The sequence below is a fragment of the Ambystoma mexicanum genome, chromosome 1p (genome assembly GCF_040938575.1).
Source record: "Ambystoma mexicanum isolate Mex_15411 chromosome 1p, UKY_AmexF1_1, whole genome shotgun sequence".
Taxonomy (NCBI): domain Eukaryota; kingdom Metazoa; phylum Chordata; class Amphibia; order Caudata; family Ambystomatidae; genus Ambystoma; species Ambystoma mexicanum.
This window is the reverse complement of record NC_090921.1, coordinates 1322199822-1322222929: the sequence shown is the minus strand read 5'-3', so window position 1 is coordinate 1322222929 and position 23108 is coordinate 1322199822. Positions and strand designations below refer to the sequence as shown.

General features: G+C 45.6%; 1 protein-coding gene across 1 annotated transcript in view; it reads right to left on the bottom strand.

Moving 5' to 3' along the window:
• Positions 1 to 23108, bottom strand: part of GRWD1 (glutamate rich WD repeat containing 1) — a 183932-nt gene that overhangs the window by 62499 nt on the left and 98325 nt on the right. The window contains exons 3-4 of the mRNA XM_069606631.1: positions 10594 to 10756; positions 385 to 598 (exon numbers count right to left, since the gene is read on the bottom strand). Coding sequence (XP_069462732.1) covers positions 385 to 598; positions 10594 to 10756 — 377 coding nt within the window. The remainder of the gene's footprint in view (positions 1 to 384; positions 599 to 10593; positions 10757 to 23108) is intronic.

The following is a 23108-nucleotide window of genomic DNA, read 5'->3' as shown; positions in this document are numbered from 1 at the left end:
TTAAGACCTGGGGTTAGGTCCGTTTCTAAGCACTACCAATTTTGGATATGGATGAATGTCAATCTGGGAAAGCAGTCTGTATACATTTCCACAATTCTCCAATCTGGGAAATCTCCACCAGAAAAAGCTTCTCCTTAGTAGTGGCTGATTAGCAAGCATGAATTTATTTTTTCATAGTTTGCAAAAAAGCAAAGTGTCCCTAATCTTACTAAATCACTGATCTTTTGTTGCACTACTAACAAAGGTCTCATTCCCTAAAAAGAAGAGTGCATTTAGAGGAAAAAGCTAAAATTCACATAAATTACGGAATGACTTGGCAGATATTTCCATAAACAAATAGTCATGATGCTCCTGCAGACATCTTGCATGACCACACCCATTCACCTTCAACTTTTGGGGACCAATCCACAGCAAAGCCCTCTGTCATGTGTCCAGCAAAGGAGAAGACCGGCTTCACTTTGGCCTGCTCCTCGCGCAGAAACGTGTTCAGTGCCTGCGAGTCCGACACTGCTCGCAATTGCTTCTGCAGGTCATAGATCTCCACCTGGCCTTTCTCAGACCACACTGCAGCTACTTGTGTGCCACCCAAAGAGGCCACCTGCCAGAAGCAGAAGGAAAAAAGGTCACACTGAGACAATGCTCGAACACCAATTCAAACTCTTAGGTCAGCTTGTACTGTTCTGTTCAGTCCGTTATGATAATTGGATTCTGAATAGGCTTCAATGATCAGTTCCCATTTCATCCTCATACCTATACTTCTTCCCAATTTAGAATGTTACATTTGTGTGCCTCCTGTTAAAATACCTGCATCCACTATCTCCACCATGGGTCCTATTAACCTACAGACTGCCATTGTGATGTGTCCAGCAAAGGAGAAGACCGGCTTCACTTTGGCCTGCTCCTCGCGCAGAAACGTGTTCAGTGCCTGCGAGTCCGACACTGCTCGCAATTGCTTCTGCAGGTCATAGATCTCCACCTGGCCTTTCTCAGACCTTTTTTTGTGAACCGTTACTTGGTCATGCAGCCGCACTTCAAATTCCTATTGCCCCATGTGTAACACATTCCTCTTCTAGATTCATTCACTTGGCCTTTGGTTTGGAATCCCTCGTGCACTGCGCATCTTGGAAATTCTGGCATTACATTTGTGTGACTTCTAGAGTTGTTGACTTTGGTGTCCCTTCCACCATCACCACTTTTTGCATAGTTGAAACATAGGTTCACCAGGATGCACAAAATATTGGGTTATAAAATCCGCTTTGAATTTTAGAAGAGTGCAATATGATTTACTAAACCATTTTTTTTAAATGAGAAAAGAAACAAGACACTACAGCCAGAGATTGGGATATTAAGGAAATGGCTCAGTGATCTAGTAAATCTGTATAAACTGGGTTAAGGTACTGAGGGTCTGTGGATCAGCAACAAATTAAAAATTTGTATGTAGTTTTTATATAGTTTGTGCTGAAACACACAGTGGGTTTCGAGTACTTTCAATTATATCTGAAGCCAAAAGACACAAATTATACCAGCCTCTGTGGGATGGATATGGACCATTAATAAAATGCCCTCCAGGCAGCACCTTAAACAATCCTAAATTAACCTTTAAAAAATCAAACAAACATTACTGAATCACCAAAACATTCAAAGCAACCTGAAAATACATCACCTTAAACGATCCACAGGCTAGAGCAGAGGTTTACTAACCAAATGTTTTGGATTGTCTCCCACAATACCTCACAATTGACGAAGCCGGCTAAGGCTGATGGGGGCTATAGTTCACCTACATCCCATTAGGGATTTAGCCAATACTAAACATAGAAATGCAATCCTGCAACCACTGAATTGCGCACATGCAAGGAGTTCTGTGGCTCCTGCTTCAGTTTAGAAGAGCCTGGTTAAATTGACACCAACAGCTACCAGGAGCTACTTTTGGCTCCTCAGGTCACATGATACCGAACAATGAATTTAGCAGTTGTTTTTAGGACAACCTTTAAGTAAACATTAGGACACAAGTATGGGACATTAGAAGCATAAGGGGTCGTAATTAATGGAGAAAAGGATTTACATCTGGCAAACTAGATTTGCGGAATGCTATGTACTGGCTCCTCGTTACTCAGCGGTAGCTTCTAGTCACAGGTTAATGGGTCATACATTAAGCTCGTGCTTATCCAATCTTAATTTCGATCCCTGTACCTGTATCTACATCTGCTGTACTAATCTGAGTTATGTGATTATTAATACATTTGAAGAAGTACGTTTTTAAAGAACTCGTAAGACAAATGTTATTACATGAGTAATTATGAAGCACACATAAGAGTGAAAATACATGTGGGAAAATGTGTTTCTAAACACTTCATTTCTTTATCAAGGCTGTTTTTATGTATTTATGCAAGCTTAGTAACACCAAGTTACTTTTGGAAATACTAATAGTACAGATTAACACAAGGGATATATTTTCCATTTTATTTTTCAAGTATTTATATTATAGGCCATCTTGGCAGTGGAGGGAAGCTGGCACAGATGAGGGGGGCACTTGGCTAAGGCATGGGGTGGCAGGGAAGCATTTCTTTTTCCGGCTGTTTTGCCGATATTCGCAATAGCCGCCCTATATGATATGATATTTATAACGCGCCTATACACAAGTGTTCCAAGGCGCGACGTGGCAAGGGTGGGGGGAAAAACAGTGGAAGACAGACAACGATCCTACTAGGCCAGGTGTCATTCAGATCATGCAAGTACGAGGGTAGGGAGAAAGGGAAGAGTGCAAGGGGAAGGGAAAGTGCAGTGCAGTACACGCGAAAGAAGAATAAATACGATAAATAAAAAAGCCTGATGGTGGCAAGTGCAAGGTAAGAGCAGACGTAAGTGCTGGTAAGGGGACTGAAGGGATTACAGAACCAGTCCCCAAGTGCAGGGGGTTGCCATGGAGGCAGAGCAGGTTAGCAAAAGGCGAGGACCTGGCCCCAGGATCAGAAAGGGTGGCCAGGTAACAGGTGCAGAATCGGCAGGGAATTTCAGCAGGGGAGAGAGGCAGAGAAAGCAGAAGCAAAGAGGAAGGTTTTGAGGAGTTTCCGGAAGTGAAGATGGTTCTCCTCTAGTTTCAGGGAGGCAGGAAGGCCCCAGCCGAAGAGAGAGATCGACCACCAACTCGTTGCTTGGAGAAGCGGCTAACCCGGAGGGAGTTGGAGGCAGAAGAGCGAAGAGCCCGGGAAGGAAGGTATTTAGGAAGAGAGAGTTGAAGGGAATTAGGTCCCAGGCCCCAGAAGGCCTTGGGGATAATGCAGAGGGTTTTGAACTTAATCCTTGCAGCCACTGGGAGCCATTGCAGAGATTTCAGTCCTGGAGAGATACAATCCCTGGGCTTGAGGCCAAGGACAAGTCTCGCAGTCCAGTTTTGGATAAGTTGCAGAGGGCAGAGAGTAGAGGCAGGTAGATTTAGATAGAGGCTGTTGCAATAGTCCAGCTTAGAGAGAACCAGGGCTCTCGAGACGGTGAGCTTCTGGGGGAAGGAGAGGAGAGGAAGAATACCTCTGAGGAGGTGCAGCTGGTAGTGTGACTTCTTAGAGATGTCGGAGATGTGAGGAGAGAAGGAGAGTGTGGAGTCGAAGATGACCCCGAGGTTTTTAGCCTTGCAGGTGGGAGCAGGAAGAGGGCCAAGAGAGGCCGGCCAGAGAGCTGAAGGGAAGGAGGGAGAGGGTGTGCCGATGAGTAGAATCTCAGTCTTACTGGCATTAAGGCAGAGGTAGTTGGCGGCACACCACTCCTGGATAGCAGACAGTCAGATGAGGGAAGGAGAGGAGGAGGCCGAGGGTAGCCTGAAAATGAGCTGGGCATCATCCGCATAGCACTGAAAATTGGGGCAGAGGGCGGCGATGCGGTGGCCAAGGAGTGCCAGGTATTGGTTGAACAGCCAAGGAGAGAGGTTAGAGCCCTGGGGGGCGCCACAGGTAGAGAAAAAGATATCGGAGAGGAAGGACCCGAGTTGGACCTGGGAGGGTCTGTCGGAGAGGAAAGAAGTCAGCCACGCCAGAGCCTGTCCAGTGATACCCAGGTTATCACGGAGACGGTTGAGCAGGATGGCGTGGTTGACAGTGTCAAAGGCAGAAGAGAGAGATCAAGCAAGATAAGGACACACAGGGTGTTGGAATCAAGGTTGGAGAGAAGGTCTTCACGGATGTTCAGGAGAGCAGTTTCCGTGCTTCTGGCAGCCCTGAAGCCAGACTGATGGTCATGGAGCCAGCCAACAGATTCGGTGTGGAGATTAAGATGGGAGATGGCCATTTTCTCCAGGAGCTTGCCCAGGAAGGGCGTGATGGAGATTGGGTGATAGTTAGCCGGACAGGAGGGGTCAGCAGAGGGTTTAAGAGGGTGCACAAGGGAGTGCTTCAGGGGGGATGGGAAGACTCCAGTGGCGAAGGAGTGATTGCAGAAATCAGCCAGGGCAGGAGCCAGGGAGTCGATGTGGTCCTTGATTGTTTTGGAGGAACAGGGGTGAACGTGTTTTGACGAGACTTTCATAGATCGGACTTGTCGAGAAACCTCGTCTGCGGAAAAAAGGGGAAAGGAAGAGAGGAAGGGAGGGAGTGCGGTGGCAGCCGAAAGGCCAGAGAAAGAGCAGGGGATGGAGGGAGGGAGTTGATAGGCGGAGAGTGAGGACAGGATGTCCTGAGTTTTGGAAATGAAGTGAGAAGCCAGTGCCATGCAAAGTGCCTGGGAGGGGACAGGAGAGGTAGAGACTGCAGCAGGATTGGCCAGTTCCTTGAAGATTTTAAAGAGTTCAGCCCAGATGTTAGATGCCGCAGAGATCTGGGCTTGGATATGGGCACTATAGTTACGGTGAGACGGAGACACAAAGGAATCCCTCAAAATACTATTGTTAATAACTTTAAAATTCGAGTATATGATATTTTAGATCATATGATACTTTAATCAAGTAAAGGCAAAGTTACGTAAAGATTTGTTAAAAAAAATGTTATTAAGCATCAAAACTCCAAAAGTGCCGGCTACTTCCCATTCATTTTCCCCATATACAAAAAAGGTAAATGTTTGCCAAAGTGCACAGCCTAAACCACTGGATGGATTTGGACCAGGTCCGAAACAACTTGGGCACGAAGCGTTGACTTGCGATCCATGCATGGTTTGTGGTTTTTCCGTGCCATATTTATTTCAAAATTTGACAGAGTAGGGTGTGCCCCCGTCCCCAAAAATTATAGTTATAGCTCCCATGGTGCATTGCAGGATCATGGTTTTCAGAAATGAAATGCGCCATTTTGATTTTCTCTCGATGCAAGAGATAGTCGAGGCTATAGCCAAGGTTATGGGAAAATGAAACGCAGTAAAAAGCTATTTGCAGGTCAAAACATACAAATGCCATCAGGGTATAGGTAGGGGGATGGCTAGAAAGCACCGAGTGAAATTTGAGAGTTGGAGGGTGTCCGACCGAGTTTGCAACACAAAGCTTTTTGGAGCCTCGGTTATACCGGCGAATAACCGACATCTGAAAGCAAACTGCGTCATAGAAGCAGCGTGTGCTCTGGGGGTTGAGGGGAGGTGAGGAGGCCGTCTGGGGAGTGGAGGGGAGCTGGCACAGATGAGGGGGGGGGGCACTTGGTTAAGGCATGGGCGGCAGGGAAGCATTTCCTTTTCCGGTTGTTTTGCTGATATTCGCAGCTATATCCGAGGTTACAAAGGACTACAGATAACCACAGGTTTGTGTAGTTCGGTACCCATGGTTAGATTTTTTAAAAACATTTTGAAAGATTTGGATAACTATAATTATATCAGGGGTGAAAAATCACCATCCAGGTCTCCCATTCACGCAGTAACCAGGACATACTCTGCTTAGCTTAAGTGAAGACAGGGCCAGCCTCCTCAGGCCAAGTTGCCTGATAAATGAGCCAAACTTACAAGACCACTTGGAGGAATAGGCTGGCCCCTTTCTTGATTTAAAGCTAAGCAGGGTCAGCCCCAGTTATTACATGGATGGGCAACCGTATGGGCATCTGAATTATTTACTTTTTTTTAAACCGCTCTATTGTCAGTCCATTTTTTTGCCTTTTGCTGAATTGAATTTTGGTATTGGTAGTCTCACAGTCCATAATAATAAAAAAGATTTTTTTTTACAGTAACAGTGGGTTTCCCATTCCTGCAGTAACTGGGACCGACCCTGCTTAGCTTCAAAGTGACGAAGGGGTCAGCCCACTTAGGCCATGTTGTCTAATATTTGGGTTCCCCTTAGAAGAACACTTCGAGAAACATGGCCTAAGGTGGCTGGATCCTTCCTCGCTTTAAAACCAGGCAGGGTCAGTCCTGGTTACTGCATTGAGGGCAGACAGTCCACAGTCCTGAATGCGATCTGTTTTCTTAGTTTTAAATTTCTCATAACACGGCATCTGCATTTTTATAAAACAGAAAAAATGTAATTAAAAAAAGAAAATCACATTTATGCTGAACACTGCTATCAGAGAACCCTGGCCTTAAGGAGTTCGAGACGCAGCACTTAATCATTATGCTACAATGATGATACTGTTTGGTTTTTCACAAGTTTCATACCTAGCCTTTTATCATTGACCATATAAAATGTTAGGCTAAGTATGAAGTGTATGTCTTATGAAGCACCAAGCCATTTTGGCATAGTGGTTAAATGCTGGACCTCGGCAGACCAGGTTCCAAGGCTGTAGGTTATTTAACTAATTTAATAAAAAGAAAAGCAACGCAAGTGGGAGGTTGAGAGGTTTGTTGCAGTGCAGTCTTGTGAGCTTATTTAGCATGAGGGCATTTAGATGGCTGCAATGTCAGCCACATCCAAACATCCCTTGCGCCAAAATAACGACACCAGAATGGCTTTCGGCCCAAAAAAGGGCGAGCCAAATAGGCGCTCCGGCGGAATGCCCGTGCCAAAATTGTTGGCACGAAAATGATGGCGCCCAAAAGGGGTGCACTGCTTGGAGAACGCTGCTTAACCAAAGCGTGTGCTCCATAGCAAATTTAATCTCACTGCGCATTGCCTAAAAACACTGCCGAGTTCTCAAAGTTTTAAATATCTCATAAGACACGGCATCCGCATTATTTATTTTTAAACCATGCTACTGTCACTCCTTGAAAGTTTTGCACCCAGAGACAATTTGTTTGCCTTTTGCTGAATTGCATTCTGGCATTTGTAGTCTCAGTCAAGATGGAAGGAATAATGCCACAATTGTATATATTTGAGTGACACTATGGTATGTGTACTTTTGAAGTTAACTTTACAAAGCACAATATAGTTGAAAGACCGACATTGGGGTTGAGGAAGAGAAACGAGAGGGAAAGTAAGTCATGAGTATTTACCCATGATGTGGCAAGAGTTTGCAATCCTGGACACCTGCAGTCATTTTCCCCGATTGTGGTTGCTTTTCAGGGTACCAGTAAAGGACATGTGTGCGTGGACAGAATACCTTTTTTCAGAGGGCGGATGCAACCCCTTGGTTTATTTTGAGGTTAGTAAACTTGCTCAAGTATTTGGATACCAGGATTTTACTCAGGCTGTCATGTTGCCAGTGCAGACACCTACCCACAAGACCACAAGCACTGGTTTCATATTGGGATATTGTTTTCCATGGAATATTTCACTACAGATTGCTCGGTTTAAAAAGTGAGCACCTTTTATACTTTGCCAGCATATTTATTGAAAGATTTCCTCTCAGTTTAGTTTTTGGTGTTCATTATTTTTTTTAAACGTCCAATGCTATTTTGTCTTGCGCACTTTCTACTACGGAGGAGGTCAATTGGACTACATTTGTATATTTCACTTTACAATATGTGGCCACTTACTATGCGTATATTAATGGGCGTCAGCTTTTGCTTATTTTGCTATTGGGGCAAAGGTACCTGGGCATAGGTTATTTTTGCAGTGGATAATTTTTTACCCTTTTCTGTACTGCTTAATTGCGGGTAGTTGGGGTCATGCGATGTATCAAGTCATCAAGAGACCGGCCATAAACAAGGGGCTTGTGGCATGCTGCTTAACCAAAGTGTGCGATCCTCGGCAAATAATATCGTACAGGGAATTAACTAAAAACATTGGTAGTTCTCAAAGCCTACAATATTTTACATATAACAAAAATAGATATTTTTACAGCTACAGTGAAATTGGGAGTGGAAAAAAATAAGTCACTGGTGACCCACTACTCCCATCCATGCAGTAACCAGGAATGGCCCTGCTCAGCTTCAAACTAAGGAAAAGGCCAGCCCCCTCAGGCCATGGTGCCTAATAAATGAGGCAAAGTTACAAGACCACTTAGAGCAACATGGCCTGAAGGGGCTGGCCCCTTCCTCACTTTGAAGCTAAGCTGTACTATGTGTATATTCATGGGTGGCAGCTTTTGATTTTTGCTATGGGTGCAGAAAGTACCTGGGCATAGGTTATTCTTGCAGCCGGTTATTTCCCCCCCCTGCCCGTTTACGTGCTGCTTAAATGCGGTTAGTTGGGGTCGTGCGATGTATCACAAGTCACCAAGAGACCAGCCATAAAACAAGGGGCTTGGAGAACGGGACACGACATTTCGGCATGGCTAGTTAGGTGCATGCCGTTATGGTGTGACATTTTCGCTGCAGTTTGTTTGGGCACGCCCAGTTAGATGCAGCCGGTTGGGACATACATGGGACCAAGGATGTTTTGACGCAAGATTGCATTTGGCGTGGCATGAACCTGCAGGCACTTTGCATTTTGTAATATGGATTAAACTTTAAAAAGATTAATTTACTGCAACGTCATGAAACAGGATGGGACATGTATTACACTGCCATTGCAGAATTGAACACGTATTAAACATGAAACAATTACTGCAACATTATAAACTGCATGCAACTTTACACCATGGACACGCACACACATTGCAAGCAAACCCTCTCAGATGACATTCCCCCTTACACTGCACCTATATTCAAAAAGAGGACTACACCATCTCTGGGCAACATTAGAAAACACAAAACATGAAATTTAAAAGAAAAAAATATATATCACATTTATGCTGGGTGCTGCTATCATAGAGCCCTGGCCTTAGGAGTTTGAGACACAGCACTTATGCTACAATGATACTATTGTTGTGCTTTTCACAAGTTTCATACCTAGCCATTTATCATTGAACATATTAAATTATAGGCTAAGTATGAAGTGTATGCCCTATCAAGCATCAAGCCATTGTGGCATAGTGGTTAAATGCTGGGCCTCCAACTCTGGCAGACCAGGGTTCAAGGCTGTATGTTTTTTTTAATTTTGACTGATTTAATTAAAAGAAAAGCAACACAAGTGGGAGATGGTGAGGTTTGTTGCAGTGCAGTCCTGTGATCTTATTTAGCATGAGGGCATTTAGACGTGGCTGCAATATCAGCCACATCCAAATATCCCTTGTGCCAAAATAACGGCGCCGGAATGGCTTTCGTGACGAAAAGGGCATGCTGAAATTGACGCTGCTGCGGAATGGGTGTGCCAAATGATGGCGTGGGAAAAGGGTGTACCGCTTGCAGAACGCTGCTTAATTAAGTGTATGCTCCATGGCAAATAATTTAATCTCACTGCGCATTGCCTAAACACGGTTCCTAGTGATAGCATCGGGTGCCAAACCATCAAATGCAAAAGCCTTGAAAACAAAATGCATCGAAAAAACATTTTTTTTTAGGGGGGGTTCCTCCAATCCCCGTCCCTCAACCCTGTTTTTTTACCCCTTAAAACCCATTTTAATTAAAAATGCATTTTTTTAAGGCTTTTGCAATCAATGCTTTGTTTTAGATGCAATGACCGGATACCTCTAAACACATTGCGAGTTCTCAAAGCCTGCAATCCGAAGGCCATGGCTAGTGGTCTTGAAGCATTTTAAAACGGTCAATGGACAATGCCAAAGGCCATGCCCACGGACCATGGCCGAAGACCATGCTAGTAGTCTGGAAGCATTCTAAAATATAAGGAATTAAGAAACCCTTGAAATTCAAGGAAAAAGAAAACTTTAGTTGCAGGGATGTTAAGGTGAGAACTTAATACAACAAAACCCCTGAAATTCAGCTAAAGCCACCTTAACTTCACACGCCCTGTTGAGGACTATGACCACAATGTCATCACAGATCACTTCATTGATGACATCACTGGTGACAACACTAATTACATTGTATACAACTGATTACATCAATAATGGAATTAGAAATAATTTAGGCTGTGTACTTGGCCATGACAAAGGCTGGGGTCACTAGCCAGCACCAAAGGCCATAGCTAGTGCTTGTGTGTTTAAAAATACCAATGTGCATGGTTAAAAGCCATGCTTGGTAGACCGTCACTGTTTTTAAATATACAGTGGCCAACGTTGAAAGCTGTAGTCAGTGGCCATGGCTAAAGGCCATAGTCAGTGCCCATTAATGTCAGAATATACAGTCAGCACAGCCAAAGGCCATGGCCACTGGCTAGTATTCTGTTGAAAACCATGGCTAGCGGCAGAGCAAAACAAAGGCTCGGGAGAGAAAACAGACAAGACAGGAATACTATGAGAGGACTCAAGCAAGCAACACATCTGGAACCTCACAAAAACTACAGCGGCCACCCAGTGAGAACATCTCTACACAAAGACATACCCGGACACGATTGATTCCTCCATAATGAGGCACCATGGCCAACTCCAGGCGTGGCTTCTTCTCATCATCTTCATCCTCGCTACTGTCGCTGCTCTCTGAATCAGAGCCCTCCTTCGGTGCCTTGCCTGTTCGGTGGAGGTTGTGCATCTTCATCACCAGTAGCCTGCACCAGAAGGGACAGTCAGCCACGTTTGTTTAAACAGGACTCGTTGTTTTGATGCTTTAGAGATAATTGAATTGCATTTTTACGCCAGCAGACAAACATATTGACCCAAACAAAAATAATGTGCCCACGGTCAACAGTCCTATTTCTGCCAGTACTTGTTTCATAAAGCAACAGCATGCTGCTTCCTCATGGCAAATAATAACCATTAAAGTATATACGATTTAACCTAAAACCCCATTGGCTGCTAAACCTTCATGCTAGAATGTCGCTGAAGAATATCTGTAAATTATTGGTGTACTAGTTTTGACGATGGCACACAGCCTCGTCGTCCTCGGGTTGTAAATACTGGACTAAATATTGGCCCCGAGGAAGACGAGGCTGTGTGCCAATCGTCAAAACTAGTAACAGCAATAGACAGAAATTCTTCAGCTGTCATTAACGGGTGCTACGTAACTCAACTCAACCCCCCCCCCCCGCACCCCAGGAATGCCTGAGCTTCCCCATTGGATTACCAAATGTCGACCTATTTGGATGACGCAGTGCTGCCGAATGCTCAGCTGGTCTAAAAATCAAGTGCCCTCTACCAGCCTCCTAGGCAGGGTTTAAAAATCAAGAGCACCGAGCACTATTTCACTTCCAATGCAGTAAATGGAGGCTAGTAGGCCAGTCTCCGACTATTTGCAATTAGACAGCAATAAATACACTGGAGAGAGCAATATAGTGCAGTATTCTGGAAAAGTAAAATGAAGTGCACTTAGATAAATAGGTTTGGGTTTCCAGGGTTCGCAAAATCTCCTCGCATTTGTATTTTCCTCGCTCTTCATGGTGAGTAATTTGCCATTTAATGAAAAGAAATTAACTTTTCAGTAAATAGCAAAGACAAGTTTCACTATGCGCAGCTTGCCTCTGGGTGGCAGCATTGCACCAATATGATATTTTTTAAATGTTAGGTTATCTTACATTATCTCCTGCCATAGTTTATGGTTTCGAAGCGCGGCAAAGGAGTATGACAGAGCATTCAGAAGTGGTAGGGAGAAGTCGTGAAGATAGTTGAAACGATGACGAGGGATAAATAAGCTGCACAGGAAGGCATGACAAGGAAAAAGTAGAGGGGCTATGCGTACAATTTGAACACATTTATCGAGGAGCTCAACTGTATTCTATGGGACACAGCACCAAGAAGAGATAGCAGGACAGGAGGTCTTCTTGCGCAAAGGGTATTTCTGGAAATTACTCACTGCATGGTAAGCCTGGGCATGTTTAAGCCATGCCCAAGAAAACACATGCATCCAAGCCTGCACCCTTAACTTCCTTGGCCCCCCATCAACATTTGGGAGGTTGTACGTCAGAAAAACGAAATTGTCAAGTGTGAAAAACTCCCTGAAAAGCAAGCAAACAAATGTTTCGGTTTCCTCATTTGAGTCAAGCTAGGCTTTTGCGCAAGGGGCTTATTGCCAAACATTTAGCCTTCGACAGTGTCTGGGTGAGCCAAGGCATGTAGAAAGCCATGTCCAAGAAAATGGAGCGTGCAAATCCACTCTACTTACTCTTAGGCCCGAACCTTGAGAAGAGATTTTATGAAGGACAAGTACTATTTGAACGGTACTTGAATTGGCTGGCAAGCATGGGGAGGTTTGAAACTTGACATTTCCTGCAAACAAACTGTTTGCAGTAAATGGCAAAAAGGTTTCATTGTGCATAGCTGGCCTGCGAGTGGCAGCATTGCACCAAATATGAAGTGTGCGTATGGTGACATGCACCATTTTACAGAAAGCAGTTGTAAATATTGTGTCAACATCGGGCAAGTGCATATCTCTTAGGTAAAGTATGTAAAATAAGGAATTTGCTCTGCAGGTGTAGTGGGATTTGTTATGTCCTTCTGTCCCTGTTGTTGGTTTCCACTCTTAACCCCCCCCCCCCCCGGGTATACATCACTCAAAAATTGCTCATATGACATGCATTACTTACCGTAATAGCATTTCTGATGATTGTATCTGCTTAGATTCACATACTGTGCATATAGTCCGACAACTAGTGATAATCTCAGAGTACTGCATCTGGTCTTTCGAGAATCGAAAGGGGGACGTCCACATGGTCATGCTTGTAACTATCCCCAACGTGATGTGTAGTGTACCCAAAATCCCTCACGCATCAAGGACTCTGGTTGTTTTTTTTCTGCCGTGAGGGAGCCTATGATCATCGTGAGGGAGTACAGAGAGAGAAAGGAGTAAGATATGTTCCTTCTACTCCGAGCGGGGAGGAAGGGTAGGCGCATGTGAATATTAGCAGATGCCATAAATGCTTTACTGAGGATTGTAAGTAATGCATGTCTTCTGATGCTTGTGAATCTGCTTAGAATAACATGCTGTGCATAGACTAGCGAGCAGTACCCAGAGATGGTGGCGGGATGTGGAAGGAACAGTAGTAAAGAGATGTCTTAGTACCGCTTGTACCACTTGAGAATCAGACCTAGAGCGAGTATCCAGGCAGTAGTGTTTTGTAAAGGTGTGTACAGAACTCCAGGTTGCTGCTTTACAAATGGACTCCAGAGGAACATTTGAAATGAATGCTAAAGAAGCCCCAGTGCCCCGAGTAGAGTGCGCTCTAGGCTTGAAGGGCATCTTGGCAAGAGTGTAGCAGTGTGATGCAGTTTACAATCCACTTTGAGATGGCCGATTTAGAGACAGGGTCCCCTTATCTACCAGCAGCCACTGAAACAAAAACTTGTTTTCCTAAGTGGTTTAGTTTTTTCCAAATACAGGACTGCTCGCCTCTCATCAAATGTGTGGAGGCTTCTTTCTGCCACGTTAGTGGGGTTCTGGAAGAAGGTGGGAAGATATATGGACTGGTTTACATGGAACTTTGATATGAATTTAGGCGCAAACCGTGGGCGAGTGCGCAGAATCACCTTATCTGTGTGAATTGTGACAAATGGGTCTTGAACTGAAAGGGCCTGTAGTTCACAAACTTCTTATTTAAGTGACTGCCAGTAGGAAGGAGGTCTTGTAAGTGAGTGCTTTAAGGCTAGCCTTATGCATAGATTCAAAGGGAGGTCCCATTAGTATTGTTAGAACCACATTCAGGTCCCATCCGGGAGCTAGGTTGGAAATATGGGGATGAAGTAATTGAACCCTTTCCATAAAAGCCTTGATTACTGGAATTTTCCACCACAAAACATTTTTCGGGGACGTAGTGTATGTTGAAAGTGCAGCTAAGTGGACTTTGACGGAATTAAAAACGAGACCCGAGTCTAGTAGGTGAGTCAGGTACATGACAAGGTGTGTCGGAGAGCAATCTATGGGATTGATGCTCTTGGAATTGCACCAGATATTTGTTGGTTTACTAATTTGTAGGGCGCACCAAACCCTTAGGTAACTGGGCGCAACAGAGTACAAAGATACTTATAAAGCTTAGTTTCACATTTAGGTGAGCTGCAAACATACATTACACAAGTTACGGATCATACATGTATTCGTACATAAAGGAAGGGTTTATTACAATACAGGTGGAATCCAGTACAAAATAAATATGGAGGTCTACACATAGCTGGGGATCAGGACCGGGGTGATGACAAAAGCCATAATTCAAAGGCTAGTGCCTTACTACATATAGATTAGCTGTGATGGTCGTTAGCTCGTAGCCATTTGAGAATGTTGCGTCTGAGGATTAGTCTATTCTAAGATCAAGAGGGAGTGCATTCCAGTACTGGGCAGCTTTTACAGGGAAGCTACTCCCGCCTGTTAGGCACTTGAAAGTTAGCGAGGCAGTTTTAAGATGGATCCTATCGCTAATTTTTAGCCAGTGTTCCCTTCTCATATTGAATACATGTTCTCTGGTGGGTAGGTTCAGGGTTGTTCCGAGGGCATTATTTAGCAGTATCTGAATTTTGTCGTTGATGTATTTTTTAGCTCCCAAGTATAGGGCGTTACAATAGTCTAGTTTTGATATTAGGGCATTGGCAAGAATGATGTAACTGGCTTGTGTTAGGAAGCGTCAGCAAGCCCTGATGAGTTTACATGTAAAGGAAGTGGAAGATGCCAGGGAGTTTACCTGTTTCCTCAAGGTTAGGGTGGAATCAAAAAGCCTAGGGTTTTCACTTCTTGAGCTACTGTGATTATGTTGCCATCAATGTTGAAAACAGTAGTTGAGTTTTTTTAGGTTGGCAGGAGAGCCGAGAATTAGGATCTCTGTTTTAATCGTCATTCAGGCAGAGGCCGTGGGTAGCCATCCATGCCTGAATGAGGAGGTATATTTTATTTACCAAGGCTGTATCAGAGACAAAGTTGCCCGAAAGGGGAATGAGGATCTGGGTGTCATCAGCATAATTTGTACAGGTGACACCTAGTCGGTCCAATTTGTCAAATAAGGGCTTGGTAAAGATATTATACATAGTTGAAGGGACGCAGGAGCCTTGAGATGATGAAGTGCTTCAATTTGTGGAATAGCAATGTCTGGTGTTAGGCGTTCTTGCTTCTTTAAGTATGTCCATGCATCTTTGAGGAAGCTGGAGGTGTCCGAACTATCACCTCAGGCACCAAGTTGAGAGTTGGCGGGCATGGATGGAGCGTCTCCCCCGTCCTGTGATAGCATGTTGTATGGGTATAGTAGCTTCCTCGGAGAAGAGATTGACATCACCATCAGATGAGACCCAGGGTTGGCGGGCCACCAGAATCATTGTGACGGGTTCCTGGTGCATCTTGTGCACTATCTTTTTGAGTAGGGGAGTCCGGGGTAGGGCTTGGAAGCATAAACCAATTTCCCTGACCATGTTATCCAGAGACTGTTCCCCTTGGAGCGGCTCTGTGGATACCTGGAGGCGTAATCTGGGCATTGCGTGTTCTCCAGAGTTGTAAACAAGTCAATCTCTGGGAAGCCCCAGTCTTCGAAGACGTCGAGAACAATGTCTTTGTGCAATCGCCAAGGTTCTGCTGAGCAGGTCCGCCAGAAGATGGAGTTCCCTGGAACATGTGACAGGAGGAACATCTTGTGCTTGAGAGCCCATTTCCATTTGTTCTGAGACAATTTGGAAAGCCCTGGCGAGTGAGTGCCCCCTTGCTTGTTCAGGTAATACATGGCCGTTGTGCTGTCCGTGAGGACTAGGACTGTTTTTTTCTGGAGGTGTCTTTGAAAGGCCTTCAGGGATTTGAATATTGCTAGCAATTCCAACAGTTTGGATGCTCCTGCTGGGGACCAAACGCTATGCACCGTGCGATGAAGGAGGTGAGCCCCCGACCCAGTCAGATGCGTCCGTAGCGAGAGTGGCTTCTAATGCAGGGGTGGTGAAGGTCTTTCCCTTCAAGAGGTTTTCCCTCGACCACCATTGCAGAGAGAACAAGGGCTGCACTACATCGTCCCATTGTCCGCTGGCCTGACACCATTGGCTGTTGAGCCACTCTTGCATGGGGCACATGCGCAAACGTGCGCGTGGGACTAAGTAAATGCAGAAGGCCATCATCCCTAGCAGTCGCATGGCTTTGCGTACAGTCACCTTGCGACTGGCTTCATAGTGAAGGATCAGGAACAACTTATTTTGAATCCTCTCGTTGGAGGGGAAGACGAGGCTGTCTTCTGTCCAAATTAGAGCCCCCAGAAATTATGACTTGGCTTGGGTCTAGACTGGACTTCTTCTCGTTTATTGAGAATCCTAGACTGAAGAGAAGATCTACTGTCTTTTGGGTGTTTGATAGACATGTTCCGTACGAATCCCGCATTATTAGCCAGTCGTCGAGGTAAGGATAGACTGGAATGGACTGCCTGCACTGGTGACCGCTACTACCGCCAGCACCTTTGTAAATACCCTTGGGGCTGAGGCAATGGCAAAGGGAAGGACCTTGAACTGACACTGTTTGTCCTCTATCATGAACCTTAGCTATTTTCTGTGCGCTGGCAGCGTTGAAATATGAAAAGTATGCAACATCTTTCATGTCCAATGTTGCCATGTAATCCCCCTGTGTTAGTAGAGGGATTACCTCTTTCAGTGTTGTCATTCGAAACTTTTGTGGTTTGACAAATTTGTTCGCTGGGTGGAAGTCTAGCACAGGGCGCATGGGGAGATCCTTTTTGGGTACAAGGAAGTACACTGAATAAATATCCTTGTTTACCTGTAGAACGGGGATGACTTCGATCGTGCGCTTTTCTTACAGGATCTCAACTTCTTGTAGTAGGATCTTGAGATGTTCTGGCGATAAGCGTCTGAAGGTTGATGGCCAGTATCGAGGTGGTCGGCTGAACTCTATACAGTAACCGTGGGTGACTGTCTTGAGCACCCACTGGTCTGGGGAAAGTCCCTCCCATGAATGGAAGAATGTTATCCGTCCCCCGACTGGGGAGGCATGGCAAGGGACCCGGATCAGCAAGTCATTTTTGATTTGAGGCCGAGGAGCCTCTTGTGGTGGCGCTTTTACCCCTTCCTTTGCCACAGCGCTGTCCTCTTGACTGATATTGGCTTGTGGCAGCTGCCCCCTGCCCTCAGGGTACTGATGTACTTCCTGTTCAATAGTGATTGTGTGGGGGACATGGAAAGGATTGTCCCTGAAAGGAGCAGAGAGAGCTACCTGCTCGCTTCTGATAGGGAATCTGTTTTATCTGGTTTAGTGACTAAGGTTTCATGTTACTTTTTTGCAGTCTCTAAAGCCTCATCCATCACCTTTCCAAACAGGTTAGTTTCTTCTACCGGCTTGTTAATGAGGGATGCCTGGGTTTCAGGTTTAAATCCTGAATTATTTATCCTTGCGTGCATTTTTAGCAAGGTACCATGGGCCAGTTTTCGTCCCGCTGTCTCTGCAGCATCCAGGGTGTTTTTAAGAAGGTTTTGATTAACCTACCTCCCGTCCGACACAACCGCCAGCTGGCACGATCGTGTTGGCTCTGGGACTTCCTGCAGGCCCTTCTGGAGCAAATTCCACTGGACGTCGCTGTAACTAGCCATCAATGTGGTGTTAGCTATCCTGGTGGAGTAGGCTGCTTTTGCAATCCTTGTCCGGCGGTGCCTCAGCCGTAGACAAGGGTACTCCTGCTCTCTTCCTAGTTGTCACCATTAGGGAATCGGCAGTGGCATGTACCCGGATATAAAGCGGGTCTGTAGGCGACGGGCAAAAGAGTTTCTCGACTCGTGTATTTACTGCTCATGTTTGCGGTGGAGTCAACAAAGAGGGGGCAATGCGCCGTTTGATAGAGTTTTATGAGTTATCGCCTGACTTCAGGGTGTTTTTTCTTAAAAAATATCCTCTACGAAGTCAGTGTCTTGTACCGCCTCTTGGGTGGCAATCTGAAAGTGTTCAGCTGCTTTCTTAAGGATAGCATTGAATGCCATCTGGTCATCGATGGGAGAGACTGGTCTTATAGGAGGCGATGAGGGAGGATCTATGCAGTGTGTCTGGATCATGGTTAGAGGACAGTGTCATCCACTGGTTGTTCATCACCCCAATCTGGGGACTGGTCTATATTCTCATCAAAGGGATCCTCTCCCTGATCATAAGGGGCCTGAGGGATCTCCTCTGACTCGGTTTGGTCATCATGAGGAGTCGGGCTGGAGGTTTTTTGGAGTTTGGCCATAGTAGGATAGTAATCTGCTCGCGCGGGCTTTTTGGGGCAATACTTTTTTTTTTTTTTAAAGTCCACGAACCTGGAGCGTTTATTCATGTACCCTCTCAAACCTGCCTCTGGTCCATAAGGATGACCCAGAGGGGTCTGGAGGGGAAAAAATCTTCTTGGGGACTTGGGTCTTTAGGCCATCGAGACTGGTCTGCCAGAGACAGGGGTTGGGAACCCTCCGAATATTCTTCCCGACCCTCTCGAACGTCTCGACGTGTTTTTCGACAGATCTGCAATACTGGTTATTTAAAATGTTCTCCCGTCATAAAGGAAAGAGAGGAAATAGGAGGGGGAAACTGGGATCAATATAAGTGGTAAATCTTCAATGGCTCTCCCCGATTCCCACCCCGACTGGGTCCCCTGTAGTTCCTAAAGCCCAAACTCTCATCACCTGTGGTTTGTTTGGAATCTCTCCGTCCTGCTTTCAAACAGGGGTGCGTTGGTGTTGAGGCTCAGAAGATAAATCAAGCTGTTAAACAGGAAAAGCCTCCGAAAAAGTGTTCACATTTTTTGAAGAGATCTTTTGTCTTTAGTCAGAAAGGCACTGAAGTCTCTGAGAGAAAAAATATTCAGAGGTTGGAGAGAGAGATCTCTTGAGGATTCTAACAACTCTTTCTTTTTCAGGTTCTTTGAAGAAAATTTTCAATTGAGGAGCTTGGGCGTCGTAGAAGAAAAAACAAGAAGTCTTCTCTTGAGGTAAGTATGCGTGCGTAGTCAGGAATAGTCACGTGGCCCAGCATGCCTTCGTTACCCAACTCTGGGTTTTCTAAGTATGCATGCATAGTTTTTGGTAAAGGCGCACGGAACAGCATGTCTTTGGTACCCAGCTATGGGTTTTCTCTTGCAGTAAGTATGCGCACGTAATTCGGTAAAGGCACGCTGCACAGCATGCCTTTTTCATGAAGCTACAGCTTTTTTCTTCGAGGCACTGGAATGCTTGGAAAAAGCTCGTCGGAGCTTCAGGTACGTATGCGCGTATGGTTATTTTTCATTCACCACTAGTCTGTAATGTTCATTCAATAACTATGGTACCTTTGTCTTTGTAGGTATTCGGAGGTCGTAAGATCTCAGAATGAAGCTGCGGCCGTGGACGAAGACTGCTGACTGAACTACGGAGGATGAAGTCACCTGTCTGAGGACTGCTGCTGCAGAAAACTCTGGTCAGGTATGTTGAAGACTAAGGTCTGTGGATTTTCTGTGAGCTATTAAAGTTCATAACATGACTTTTTTTCTATTATTCTGCAGGTCTGTGAGCTGGTAGCATTTCACCGCTGTCAGCGGAACCAACACGAAGCGCGAGTTAGTGAGGAGGCGGGGCTTTTATAGTCCCCTATGCCAAACGTCTAGTTCTCAAGGACTACTTAGGCAGTGACCCGCAGGGCGGCCATCTTAAGGGGATTGGAACACCATTAGGTCTCTATGGGAGCCCATTGTCACCTTGGTACTGGGGAATGTGAGCATGCCAAGTTTGCCATGCTAAAACCCCATCTAGCCCCTACAGATCTGTACCAAGACTCCTTCCTGGCCCGGACAAGAGAACCTAACCCAGAAACTCTGGAAGTAATCATGACAGGTCCATAGAGATGAACCAGAGGGGTCTGGGGTGGGGGGCGGGGAGCTCTTCTGGAGCACAGGGATACCTACGGGGTCGAGATCTGTCAGGCATAGTATTAGAGAGTGGCTGTGACCCTTCTGAATATTTCTCGACGTGTCTTTAGAATTATTTGCCGCCAAAACAATGGGCGCGAGACGCTCGCGTAGCTCCAGCGAGTCGGGTAGTGTTTGAAGTGCCAGTTGGCTTTGTCGAGGTTTGCGGCACCGCCACCGAAATCCTTGGCGCGGACACACTCTTATGAGGCACCTCAGCGCTCATGTTTGGTGCTGACGCCCTTATGACTGGAATGCCTTGACGCATGCCATATCGACGGTTGCGGGGATCGGTGGGTGCCGTTAAAACTCTCGACGGGCCCATTGGTTGGCGTCTAGCTTCTTCGACAAATCTGTCGAGGAAGCTCGTGGGGGTGCGTTTTATTTTTGTGGTGCGGGTGTGCCCCTGTTACCGGGATGTTGTCTCCCCATAGCAGAACCAGTGGCCTGCCTGCTGGGGCCAGGGACAGGCACTGCGGAACCTGATGGTTCCGCAGCGAGGTCGATGGTCTCCAAATCGGAGCCATGGCTGCCGCTTTAATCCTGGTCACTCTCGGCCTGCATGACGTAGGCCGCCCACCGCTTCATCCGTCAATCTTTTAACATTTTTAGACGTAAAAGTCGGCAAGACTTGCAGGACTGCTCGTCTTCATCATGAGGCAGACACTAGTCACACCTTCAGTGAGTATCCTTCACGGACATTAGCTGTTGCAGGTTGGGCAAAACAAGGGAGTCCTCTCTGTAGCTGAGGTGAGAACCGACAGCGAGACCAGAAGGGAAAAGAGGGTGGAAAAGGAAATGCATTCTACAAAGAATCAAAACCCCGGGCCCCCACTCTCCCTACTGTATAGGCCTGGCCGGAGGGCCGAGGCCACGCGGTCGACAGCATCGACCGAAGCACCAGCTGCCGAAATCTGCAATCTTCTCTGGCGTAGGATGCAGAAGTAGTCGTCGATGATGAAAGGTCGAAGACTAAACGATCAACGGTCATGGAAAAAGAAGTTATCATTTTGCAATGTACGAGCTCCGCATAGGGCGACCAGCTAGCCAAGCGGAAAAAAACAATCCGAGGGTTGTCTTTATTCTGGAGTGTGCATAAAAAGGGACTTGCCTTCACATGCCAGCCATGTAAAGAAAGCACAACTGTCCTTCCCGTCACACAAGCAACCCAAGGATGACTGTGCTGCCGTACCACTCATCTTTTCTTCTGCAGAAAAGTCAGCTGGGAAAAAGGAGCTTGGATTGCTTCCTCCAGCTACAGTGTGCCCCAAAGTCGTTTCAGGGCCAACAGAGGGGCCACACTATAATATGAGACCAAGAAAAGTGTCAATGAAAAATTGATTATTTGGGAAAACTCTCCGGAGAGCAGCTACTCCGGTGGTCAAGAACGCCAACTTTAACGGACTGACTGGGGGTGGTGGAAGGTATTTTGGACACTCCAATATATATATTTGCTGCCTACACTGACCGTGCCTCTATTGTTTTTCTCATGACAAAAGACAATTGCCTTACAAATATGAAGTATTATGCACAGACAGAAAATGGTATTGCTCGAGCTTGTGCCTTATTTTTTATTGTTTTTGGATCCTCCTTGGCGCTTTTGTCTTATGTGATATGTATTTGGCCCTTTTGATAAAACCTACACCTGTACCTTTTTCTAATGTTACAATGGCAACTTTACCCCCCCAACAGCCCCATCATCGTGAACTAATGAGCAGAAGAAGAAATTACTTACCAACTGGTAACGTTCTTTCGATGGGATGTTCCTCCAACATATTACACATCTTTAACGTATTCCCCATCTTTGACATGTAATGTCCACAGCTGTGTACTTCGGAAACTTTTTCGGGCAAAGGGATTCCTGTGTCGAGTCTATGTTCCTCGAAGGCCTCCTTCGAGGGTGACGTCACCGGATGTTATAAATAGGACGCACGGCGCCCGTAGCCTCAGTTTATGTTTTTTCCTCCATAACGTGTGACATGCACATATCCAATGCCTGCTTGACTGCACATAGCCTTGCGGAAACGTAAGCTGCAATCGCATAGGAAATTCTCCAGAGAGGCAGGCTGGGAGGGCGATGTGTAATATGTTGGAGGAATATCCAAATCGAAAGAACGTTACACTTGTTCTTCGAATGGATTGTGTCCTCCAACGTTTTCCACATCTTTGACAGACTCCCAAAGCAGTACCAGAAAATGGAGGGAAAAGAATTTAGAGCACCCAATCAGATGGCGGAATAAAGAACCGCCTTACCAAAAGCCATATCTTGACCATGGATCGTATCCATGGAATAATGTTTAACAATCGGTGTCCAGCATATCCCACAAAGACTTGATCGTCCACTCTGACCCTGGACATCCTAGAAATATAAAAGCTCAGAGATCTCCTAGGGTCCAACCTATGGAGTAGCTCCTCTTCCTTACCTGGAGGATAGAAAGACGAAGAACCGCTTTCTGGCATAAACGTAAATTCAGACACTACCTTAGGTACAAAGGAAGGACGTACCCTCAGTACAACCCTATCCTTGTGGAAAACAGTAAAGGGTGGCTTAGAGGAACGCGCCTGCAATTCACTCACTCTGCGAGCGGAAGTAACCGCAACCAAGAACACAGTCTTGAAAGACAATCTCAAAGGACAAGAGTGCAAAGGTTCAAACGGAGCACCCATCAGGAATTTCAAAAAGCAAAGTCAGATCCCAAACCGGCACCTGGAAAGGGGACGGTGGGAACACATTAGTGAGCCCTTTAAGAAATTGGGAAATCAAAAGGAATCAAAGTAAGAACATTCTTTATTTGTTCTGAAGTACGATTACTCGTCAAGCTTTTCGTTCACCCTGCCAGTGATTTATCTTCGAAGGACCCTGTGTTATTTACGTGTCATGCTAACACAGCTAAAAAAAACTATTTAAAGAGCAGAAGATTATTAAGTAAGTCAGAGGGCACCAGCAGGAAAAATCAATGAGGAGGGGCTCACAGCCTTCCTCCAATTTGCATCTTTTAGCAATTCTTACTTATTCTATAATACCTGCTGATCACTCCCATATGATCCCATTCTTTGTTTTTAAGTAGAAGTCTATCACTGTTGACTAGCGCTACCACTTTAGCAACTT